The 12,166-nt window shown below is 36.8% G+C and overlaps 1 protein-coding gene across 1 annotated transcript; it reads right to left on the reverse strand.

Moving 5' to 3' along the window:
• Positions 1-215: 215 nt before the first annotated feature.
• Positions 216-2,283, reverse strand: LOC137265043 (methyltransferase-like protein 27). The gene is made up of 5 exons (XM_067800367.1): positions 2,137-2,283; positions 1,903-2,031; positions 1,300-1,435; positions 1,045-1,137; positions 216-400 (listed from the first exon to the last, which is right to left on the reverse strand). The coding sequence occupies exons 1-5, from the start codon at positions 2,281-2,283 to the stop codon at positions 216-218; spliced, it is 690 nt and encodes a 229-aa protein (XP_067656468.1).
• Between the last annotated feature and the right edge of the window lie 9,883 nt (positions 2,284-12,166).

Genomic DNA, 12,166 nt, shown 5'->3' on the forward strand with positions numbered 1-12,166 from the left:
CACGCCTTTCATTTCTAAAATGAAATCACGTTTGTTCAAGGAATTATTTCGTACTCAAAAAACAGTACTGCAATACCAGGATGTATTATCTGATGTATTCCACAATAGTTTCGGAGCAAACTCTCACAGTTTTTCCTGGTTGGAGTGCAGCCATCCAAAGGCGTAACTCACAATTAGACCTCTGAAGTAAGAATCAATACAGGCGTTATCTTCTCTCAACATATCCTAAATGTAAACCTAACACCATCATCGCCAAAGGCGTATTTCGGTACACGGTCACGTGACAGCCATTTCCATTTCCCAGCGTCCTCTAGTTCCTTAATCAGCTGCTCCAGCCCATCCCTGTAGTCTCGGCATTGAGGGTGACGTGATTCATTCATCAATATGCAGACTAAACCTCCTGAGAAGAGGAATTAAAATATTTACCACACAATACACACAAGGAAATTTCATCCGCCCATGCATACAGGTCTCCTTTTCATGGGCACTCGTGACATTAAAGCATCAATGAATTAAAAATAATCTTTCAAAATGGGTGCAACATCTGAGGAAAAAAGAACGACTGACAGACACACAGATATGCATTTTACTGGAAAATAATCCGTAAAAATGGGTACATTTTATAAAAAGAACGACTGACAGACACACACACATATATGTATTGTACTGGAAAATAATCTATGAAAATGGATACAATATCTTAGAAAACAACAACGACAGACAGACACACAGACATGCATTTTACTGGAAAATAATCTATCAAAATGGATACAGCATCTTAGAAAACAAGAACGACAGACAGACACACATTGGAATACTGGATTTAAAGCCACAGACCAGAAAAGCAGGCAAAGTCTCAGTGACTGGTTGAAAGAGTTCGTTTCATGTGACATATCTACAGATATATAAATGCGTTTGTAACAAAGGAGCTTATATGTAATGCGGTGCTGTCTAAAAATCTAGGAATATATTAAGTCATTTCGTAAAGAATATATTATGAATTCTGAACATTTCATTTCGATTCACACGATATATCCTACTCACCTGGTCTAGTCAATCGAATTAGTTCGTTCAACCCACGACACGGAATGTGTCCTTCACCCATTCCACCACTTATTACACAGCAGTCGTACGTGTCTGTAACCGACGAAAGAAATGATGTTCAACACAGCTTTGTGGAACTGACAAAGTTTCTTAATATTACAGTTTAGAAACAAAATACTATTTCGCCAGCAAACAGTTGCTATAACTATTTGCTGGGATGCGTGTTAATACATATGAAGATCTGATGTCACATACCATCATCTATTGGGAGGCGGTTGCCGTCCAGGAACTCACAGTAGATGTTGGTGTAGATGTTCTTCTTTCTGGCTTGTTCCAACATCCCTGCAGCTGGGTCTAGAGCATCCAGGTGCTTAAATCCTCGGTTCTGAAGCTGTAGAATCGTCAGTTTAGGGTACAAGAAGGGTAAACGGAGTGACCGAAATACCTCTTGTACACAGATCAAATGATTAACAAGAATGGGTGAGTGAATTTAGTTTTGTCTGCGTGCACTCAGCAATATTCCAGCTATATGGCAGTGGTCTGTAAACAATCGAGTGTCGGCCAGACAGTTCAGAGATCTACACTATAAACATCGGTCTGCGCCATTCGGATACGATGACGTGTCAATCAAGTCAGCGAGCCTGACCTCCCGACCCCAAGAGTCACCTCTTACGACAAGCATTGGTTACTAAAGATCAGTTCTAACGCGAATCTTCATGGGTTCCATGATAGATCTACGTCAAGAATATTTTAGAAAATATGTGTATATCATTCATCCTCTGTGCACTATGTGGTAATGACGTAACCTTTCCGTTTTAGTGAGTGTATATGTTGATTTAATTTGGTTTACTTTGGTACCTGTTCACCTACAAGGCCTGTCCCTGCGGCTACATCTAATACTTTCGTCTGGGGTATGTTGTTCCCGAAGTACTTTGCCATGGCGTTTGCAGCAATGACTGGTCCTTTGTAACGCTCAACTCTGGAATCCTGAAACATATATTACCATAGATTCAAGGAGAATAGATGAATACATGGGATCAACATTAACAAGATTTCGTGTCATATGTGTACTAAATAGTTTTATAAACGTACCTGGTCATAGTTGCCAACCGAATTCGAGTAGAAATCAGCTACTTCCTCTTTGGTGCGCCAAGCGCGATAAACAGAAGCGGAGAAAGTTCTGGACATGGTCTCTGGTGTACTTCTCTCAGAGCGCTTTCTTGCACCTTCTTCAGACATTTCTAAGAGTGAAAACAGGACAAAATCAAAGACCATTGTAAAAGTGTCTCAGTGTTTTCTCCGACAGAACCTTTAAAATCGCAGCATATAATTGAATTAAATTAAGCGGTAATTCATCTCATGAAGACTGATAAAACTTTTGGTTTTAAATTCTTTAAATCTGTTAAAACAAGTGCGTCATTAAGTCAGCTCTCTCTGTTGAGAACAATTTTTTAAAGACATTTTGGATATTTCACGTTTACTTTAAAACATCAAACCGGATATGCACACAAGACCAAAGTGTGCGGCTATTTAACAGTATGTTGTATTACTGTGCAACTCAATGTGCGTCTTCATACCACATCAGTTTGTTAATCGGAGTGTTGGCAACAGTTGTGGTGTTGCAAACACAATTTGCAATATCGTTTCATTATTTCAGTTACTCTTAATTGGACATATGGATGAGCCAAGTCTACATCTGTTATGCACATATATTACCTCATTAAATTACAACCACGAAACTATAGAGCATGGTCGATATATATACGTATACATGTATTATCAAATATATTTACTGGTTTATGTTTCACTAAAGTGTTCGGTTATGCCCCTTTATAGTGTTAAAGGTACACTTTTTCAGCATTGTGTTCGTACATTTCATAGCTAAACGAAAATAGTCTTTTATGTATTAAAATGACCGTCGTGGCATATATTTACATTTGGACGTTTATTTTAATTGCTTGAATATGAAATCTAAAAAGATGCAGATATAATTCCTGTAAAACTTAAAATGGACGTAACTTTAATGTGTATGGAAAGACAAACCTGATAAGATAAAAGAAATGTATTTGCCATGCCACCTGAATATGGAGGAATAAGTTCCCCACTTATATGAATATTATAAAACTGAAATGGCATGCTAACCGATGTATTTGGTTTAATTCAATGTGTACCAAAGGTAACGTGATATTTATATAAACTATTGGTACAAGCAGGCATGCACTTTATTTATGATCTAATGAATCCTACAGCAGAGAAAGTCTATACTTATTCAAAACTATAAGACACATACACAACCAAAACACATATCTTCAGATATCATGGATATCAAATCTTCCATAACAGCGTGACAAATCCGCTTCTGAAAACACCACCATTTTCTCCAATAATACCATTCCGAAACACAGTCCGACTAAACAATGATAAGAATCTTATATATGATGAACAATCAATGTACAAAAGGCAGTAATCTAAAATGCTTACAGATGAAAAATCTAAAATGCTTACACGATAGTATACCTCCAAACATTTTCCTAAATAAAATCAGTCTAAAAGACACTCCCATATGTACATTCTGTTGAAAGGAATTGGAAACAATTGTCCATCTATTCTGCAATTGTTTTGGAACAATTAGAACATTTGGAACAGTTTGATCAGATGGTTAATGACTGCTTAGCGAGTTATTTATCTTCTAGCCCCCTACCACAATCTGTTTGCTGAAAATATTAGAAACATATTGTTAGTGCATTTAATCACTATTACCACTATTGGATGCACATAGAAACTGTGTGCAAAATACAATCAAAGAGATTTATTCATCGGGGGTCATTTGTGAAAGTATACTGGAGAAAATAAGTTAGGGATACTGGTATCTTTAGAATTGATATTTTATCAGTGTGTCAACGAACAAATAGATCATTATTCAGAATTTCAAAATTTACAAATATCCCTAACTATTTTTGTCCAATATATATTGAGTATATTGATGTGAATGTATTCTATATATATTACACTGTCGAAATAAACACGGTAAAAATATTTGGTACCGTCTCCATTTGATAGTAATTCAAACTACAAGTGTCCACGATATAGCTGGGGTTTTCAATATGGATATAGATATTGTTGGTGAGGCGAGTGAAACAATGTGTGATATAGAGGACTGTTGTTTGTCACGATGATTTTAGATAATCTCTTACAGTTTGAAAATATCTTCAGCTGCCGGTGTCCTAAGAACCGCGTAATTATACGGATACAGTCATTGGTTATTTGTGTGAATTATCAGATGAATATAGATTTACCAAAATAACCATGTAACAGTCTAGTTCTACCACTTGTACCTAGTTGAAGTATGGTGCATGGCGCCGTATTGAAGCACGTCATAAATATAAACATGTTCTAACTCATTATGGTGTCACTTAATGAATGCAGTGTAAAACTGGTAATTTGGGACCTTCACAGCGAAATATAATTATTGGACTTGTGCTTAAGGGCATCAGTTGATAATAACCGGAATAGCACAGTTACCTGCTGACGCCCTGTTTTATCCTCTATATATTTTCAAATACAGACGTTACACAGCACGAGCTCTACACCACCATAAAATACATTATAATATATGCTTCGCTGTGAGTGTTTCTTTATTGTACATTGAATACATGTTATTAATGATTTGGAGGTTTTCAAGTTCAGCTGCGGCCCAGACATCGGTATGTACAACTTTACGGGGAGACTTGTTATAAATATGGAGAGGATTTTATCTCTATGTATGTTATATGTATCGGTTAAGATCCTTTGTCCCCAGTAAGCGCGAGCAGCCCTTGGAGCGAACAGAAAGCTCTCTCAGAAAGCTTTGCCAAATGGAACCAACCAAGATAATAGGGACCTTTCAACACTGAAGCTAGCCTTCCATAAAAGGAGCTTTCGACTGCCAAACTCATGTTTGAGTCAGAAATAATTGTGATGACATTTTTAGACCTTTCATTACATTAAGGCATTTAATACATTTACGAAGTTATGTTACAAGTTACGAATTTGAGACGTTGTTACAATTAACCTGTGGTTGTAAAACATAACACAACGTGCAGTTTTATACGTCTTATGATAATTGCAAAGATGAAAAATGTAACTCGAAAGATGAATCTAAATGAGGTTGGACCTAAATGTAATCCCATCTATTCCCAATCTCAATTTCTATGTGAAATGCACGCCAGGTGTGATATGAAGACATACATATATAACTATTAATATCTAAACAAGGTTTATTTGTAAAATGGCAGATTCACTTAATAGTCTTTGGTATTAAACAGTGAAAAGGTTTTTATGGGTTCATAACAATATGTTTAACGTATACAAAGTAGAATGGACATGACATGTATTTATATCATTTGTAATTTTACATCATATTCGGAGGTACATAAATCATATTATACATTAACAGATAATGGAATTAATTTTCGATCCCACCTGTGGCTGTAGAATACGTTGTCTAGTGGGATATCACCATATGTTTCCACTTCAATATGGAGAGTAATGGTAACTACAGAGATGTCTGATGACTGATGTCTTTTAGCGGCATTTAGAAGTTGTTATATATGACCTATATCTTTTATGGATAAATCTTCTTTTAATTTTTTGACAAACTACGTTTCGGGGTCATTTCAGACCCCTTCATAGGGTGAAGTGGAACACCTGATGAAGGGGCCCCGAAACGTTGTGTGTCAAAGAATTAAAAGAAGATTCAATAAAAGATCTTGGTCATTCAGATAACTGTTTTCAGATGTACTGAAACATGGTTTAACGGTTTCTTTAAGTGGCATTTAGAAGCTGGAATAATAAAGAGGACCATATGCATTGTTGTAGACAGACAACTCCTTTGTTGCAAGAGATGCCCTAGGGGTTGGGTTTTGGTCTTTACATCTCAGGAAAGTTACATGACTTGAAGAGAGGATGAATTTCTGACAAATGTAGTTGCCACGTGTTGACAAGAGTAGTTGCCACATCTGAACGACGGCGGCATATAACTTTTAAAAGTGACATTCCGGAACTGGGTCTGTACTATTTTGCACACTAGCGTTCAACTGGCCCAGTAAAGGCAGATAACTCTGGTCCAGTAAACAACCGTAATGGTTGCCTAATTGGCCCTTTACAGTTTGACCGGCACTGGCCCGGTTATAAGTTTAATACCGTTTCTACAGTTTAAAACAAGCTGATACCAAACAAACATAATCTGCAGGAGAAAAAACAAAACAAAACACAGCACAAGTTTAGCCAAACAAAACAATCTGCTGTAGAAAAACAAAAACAAAACAAAACTCAACACAAGTTTAGCCATAATAGTGTAATTCCTCCTAAACTGAACTTATGTTTTTGAATTAGATATGCAAACAGGTTTTGCGTGATCTGAAAACATGCCATCTATGATGAATGACCGAATGTTTAAAATTTTCTAAATGCTCTTGTCTCAGCAAAATTTATACTGCGTGTTCTTTTTCAAAATGTATCTGAACATTTAACTTGAGTAGCAAAAATCATCAGTTTAAAGTCTCAACCTCTACCTTTTGGCCTTTTCTCTAGAGCAGACGACATGGTCTTCAGATAATCTCCCACAATTCCCCAGACAGGAAGTGCACTGCCTGTACTGGGCCAGTACTGGGCCAGTACAGCATTGTGGTGTTGTGTTTACGGTAACCATCCATATGTGCCCCGGTACAGTTATGCCTGTAACGGGCCACTAAAGGAAAATAAGCACTGGTCCAATACTGGCTCTATACTTGCGTACGTTATGCCAGTACCAATGGTACAGGTCAGAACGATGCCAGTACTGGCCCAGTAATGTGATGATAGCCGGGTTAGTGTCAGCATGTAGACGCAGGTGACGCTGTGTTTCAGGAACAACATCCTCACTGGATGAAACCAGTCGCGTTTGCAGCCTTGAAGAAGGAACTTCAGTACATGCTGAACAAAAAGACAAAGTTACAGAAACAGTACGCTGTGTGTTCTTGTGCAGAAGTTTGATTAGAAAATACTGTTACGTGTCTCACAGTTATACAACCCAGGTACTAAGTGGTTGGTCCTGACCAGACAATCCAGTGCTTGTCACCATGCAAGACGATGACTGACTGCTGACAAATAAGACTTGAACATTCAATCTGTTATCTGTTTCGGTATTTACTTGTACATGTATTTGTTTATGGGATCGACATTCACATTAGCTCCTCGGAGCTTGTTGGCCAATCCCTTAATATTTTCATGAATAAATGTGTTTAAACTACAGCATGTGTTTATGAAACTCATCATTTCAATTATCGTCTCCTAACACACCTTAATTCTAAAGATAACACCATTTTCTCTGAGAGAGGTGTGATTCCTTCATCAGCGCTACTGAAGTGCAATAGCCTGTATCCTAAGTTTATCTTGTACCAACAAAAATGAATTTTTATCTGCATGTACTTTGTACTCGCATTATAAATGTGGTGTTCTCCATTTGAATAAGAGCTTACAGGTATTTCATGAAATCCCTGAGCGAATATTTCATAAAGTTTATGAAATCCCTCGGAAACTTTGGGAATGCATGAATTCCCTGAGAGTCACAGTGATTTCACGAAATCACTGACTTTTTTAGTAATTGCATGAAATCCCTGGTTTCTTATATTCCTCTGTATGAAATATTCCCTGCATCAAATACAAGGATCCAAAAATAAGGTGATCACCTGGAATCAACACGCACTGATTATTCATTTCTTTCACACAAACATGAGGATACTGAAAAACGATGGGTAATTATTACCCATATTGAAAAGAGGACACAGGGTAGTATTTTACCTGTAAGTCTTCACCTAGGTGGTAAGATATGTTTAATGTAAATGTCTGTTTTTTACATTTAATGATGTTCATATATTGCAATAATGGAAGTACTTTATTAAGGTATGTTAGCTGCAGTTGTATTAGATTCGTTTTTTAATTATATGTTTATATATTTAGTGTAACGTACTGTGGTTTTTAGAGTTATTGATGTTCATTTATTGTAATAATGGAAGTGGTTTATTAAAGTAAGTTAACTGTATTGGTTATTTTTTAATGCTTTTGATTATATTTTAGTAAAGTTACAGGGTGTAAATACACCTTAAAGTTAAGAACTTCATTCACCCATACATACAGTCCTCATCATAATATGCAGTCTGGACTGTGAGTAATAGTGAATAAACCAATACCCAGTAACTTACGGGGCAACACATTTTCAAATCTGACAGATACATGTTCTGTATTGTTACATTTAATTGCGATAGACTTATAATAAAACTTTTTCAGTTTCTCACTAAGTCATGTTTTGAACTGATTGACTATCGTAACTGATGCAAATAAACAAAATGTTTTAAATCACATCTGTTAAAATTTATGGTTTGCCACTTTATGTAAAATATGCACATACGTTCTACATACCTACAGAATTCCGCCACAAGTATTCGGAAAATAAACATGGCGGTCATTACATGCCGTTACGCCTCATTGACTTTGTATTAATGAATTAAATTAGGTAAGTATAGACAAACTTATCTTACCTCAGTACTTGGTAATATGACCTTTACAGGTAATTACTCGCAAAGTCGCCTTGGGATGTAGAGCGATCTGGTGTACTGGACAGACATACCTTCGCACACACGACGGTTGGAATGTTCCAAGTCGGCAACACTGTTTACATTTTAAATATATTTCTGATTTTCCTTATTACTTTTTCACCAAATATTTTCAATAATGTTTAAGTCAGGAGACTGGGCAGGCCAATTGTTGGACTTTTTAAATCGTTTATACGGCGAAATTCCAGCACTACAGGTGCATGTGCATTATTATCTTGAAAAATATAGTAATTATTTGGATAATGACGAACAATAACTGGCCAGATGTTGTCATTTAATATATCAAATATATCAATATCTCAAAGTCCTTCGGTGCATTAATATCGCCGTCGACAACCATCATTGTCCCCACGCCATTGTAGGTAATACATCCCCAAATCATGAGTCCAAACATTTTACGTGATGGAGGACAGATACAATCATCTAGCCATTCTTCGCTGACTTTTTTCTCCAAGCTCTCACACGACTGTCAGGGTCCACGATAACTTTGCATTCATCGCTGAAGATGACGCGACTCCAGTAATCAGCGACATTCTTCATTCTCTTCCCTCTGCACCACGCCACACGATTTCTACGATTCACCTCACGAATTCTGATGTCTTTTCTCACCGAGCGTTTATGAAATCCCCCCGAATGTAGTTTTCTCTCAGCCATTCGCTTGATGAAACTTCTGTCCCTGCTGTCATTAAAAATATTGGTAATTTTGTTCAAGGAGCGTCTACGATTCCTTTTTACACATGACGAAAGTCGTCGTTCATCTCAAGCCTTGAACAAATCTGGCCTTCCACTTCTTTGGCGATTTTCTGTATTTCCTCGTGTCAAATATCTGTCTGAAACTGCAAAAGGGTACTTGAAGGCACTGCAACTATCCTGACAATTTCAGATATTTTTATCCCAGCTTAAAATAATGTGACGATCTTTTCTTTTACAGTCGATGACAATTCCTTCGATTTCCGACCAATGTTGTTTATGATCGCGATTTCGATGAGGCAGACGACATGTGACGTCACAACTTTGTCCACGTTGGGCTCACATGACGTGCAAACCACTGTCAAAATTACATTTAACACCATATTAAAATTACGTCACAGGATTTTCCGAATACTTATGGCAGAATGCTGTAGTTTAATCAATCGAATTACTTCGTGCAACCCACGCAGGGGAATGTGTCCTTCACCCATTCCACCACTTGTTACACAGCAATCGTACGTATCTGTAAACATGATCGCGGTATATACTTTCCATGAAAAGTCTAGACTCACTAGTGTAAATGTAGCCACTATTTTCAGCCATCTGTTCTAAAGGAGATTTTGCAAAAACATTCGATCCTGTATAAAGATACCGCTTAAACATGAATTGATGTATTATAGAACAAATTGTGACGTTGAAAAGATTATTGTCATGAGTTCAGTATATGATGGAACTCTGTGGAAATTGGCTAATGCTTAACAAAACCTTATCACATGCATGGTATTTGCAGATGTTTCTCAGCAGTTTGATAAATGATCCTTGCGCATATCATCTGCATAGGGTTTGCAGCTGGTTCCCCACAAATACATACATAACATGTAGTGGATGATTTATGTGAGTCTAAACGTTTGGTGGGTATTAATGTTCAGCAGGACATGTTGACACGCAAAATCCAAAATCGTTTGATGAGTCATTAAGAAATCATGTAAACATTTTATCAGCATTCATTGAGCTTTTGTATAATACATGGGTTTGGTAGGACTTTCCCATGTCGGGTTGTGTAGACGTGAAACCGATTTGGTTAGTTGACTGTACCTGTTCAGTGTAAATGTGAAACTGATTTGGTTATTTCGTGGTACCTGTTCAGAGTAAATGATGGGTTGATTTGTTTGTTTGGCTGTACCTGTTTAGTGTAAATGTGAAGTCAATTCGGTTATTTGGCTGTACCTGTTTTCCCACTATTCCTGTTCCCGAGGCAGCATCTAATACTTTCGTCTGTGGGTATGCTGTCCCTGAAATACTCTGCTACGGCGTTCGCTGCAATCAATGGTCCCTAGTAGGGAGAAATTAAACGGTCACGGACACACAATAGCATTCCTGAACCAAACAATAGCATTCCTGAACCAAACAATAGCATTCCAGAACCAATCAAAAGAAATTCCTTAAGGAGCGTAGAGCAGGACAAAAGAAATTCCTTAAGGAGCGTAGGAGTAACCTTAGGGGTCAGAAGAAATTCCTACAGATGCACTCAGCTGCATACAGGTGTGCTAACTCACATTCCATAAGTGTAACATTTAGACAATACACATTCCTTAAGACATTTCATAGGCATAACATTTAGTCAATACACATTCCTTCTATACAATATTAAATTCTTATAGTTTTCCTTTGTTTTATGTAAAATAATCTATTCAAGTTGTGTTAAACTCCATTTAATCATGTTCACTTCAAAACAGTTTTACATGTAGATAAGAGACATGTAACTATGCGGTGAAAGGGTTAATCGCACTTATTCATCATACGCTCGAACGCCACGTTTACATAACCATAAAATGTAGGCCGCCTCATCTCGCTTCGCGTTTCATACACAATATAGTTATAATCTACCTCTCTAGTAGTGCATAAAATTCAAACACAAAGTATACTACTTTGACAGTGAGTTGAATTCAAGTCATAATGCAGGTTGTTTCGCCTTACATATTCATACTTAGAATTGTTTACTAGAACAATGAGTTAAAATCGGCTTTAATAATTTAGTTTGTTTTACGTTCCTAGTCGTGCTTATTTAACACAGCCAAGTGCATTCACACCTCATGCTGTCACCACATGCTTTCATAACGTATATGATATAGTTCGCTTTGTCACTCATACAGAGTATCGTTAAATAATGTTTGCTTGCTAGCAGTTCCAACATGCATTTTTAGAACTGATAAACTGGGTCAGCTGACTCTATGTATATGTTTTTCAAAAGTAGACTACAAAGTAAATAGGGTCTATGCGATACAGGGAGTGAATTGAAAGAAGTGTAAATATCCAACACTTACTGAACCGAAAACTAGACTTGCAAAGTCCTTAATATTGATAAAAAGTTCATCACTTTTAGTTACTGCTTTCATAGAAAAGAAAACAAATAATTGTTGCTTAATGAACATATTATAAATTTACCCACATTGAATGCATACATAGGTATGACAAATTCAGCATCAATGCCAAAAATCTCATTCTCTTTATCCAATCAATCCAGTCACTGCAGATCAAATCCCTTTTCGTGGAAGAAACTTGTAGAAAAACAATCAGATAAAAGGTAATAGCAGTTATGTTGTCTTACTCAACTAAAAACCATAATGACAAGAGAAAGAGAGATTCATCAGCTCCTGTGAACCAGCAGACAATGTCAACTTGGTATTGAAATGGTCCCATAAAGTATGCAAGCTTATGATAACTTATCCCGTTAACTTAATGTTCACATGACTATTATAATGAAACAACCATAACTGAGAGATGATATAACAAAATGTAAA

Source organism: Haliotis asinina, chromosome 15 (assembly GCF_037392515.1).
Source record: "Haliotis asinina isolate JCU_RB_2024 chromosome 15, JCU_Hal_asi_v2, whole genome shotgun sequence".
Taxonomy (NCBI): Eukaryota; Metazoa; Mollusca; class Gastropoda; order Lepetellida; family Haliotidae; genus Haliotis; species Haliotis asinina.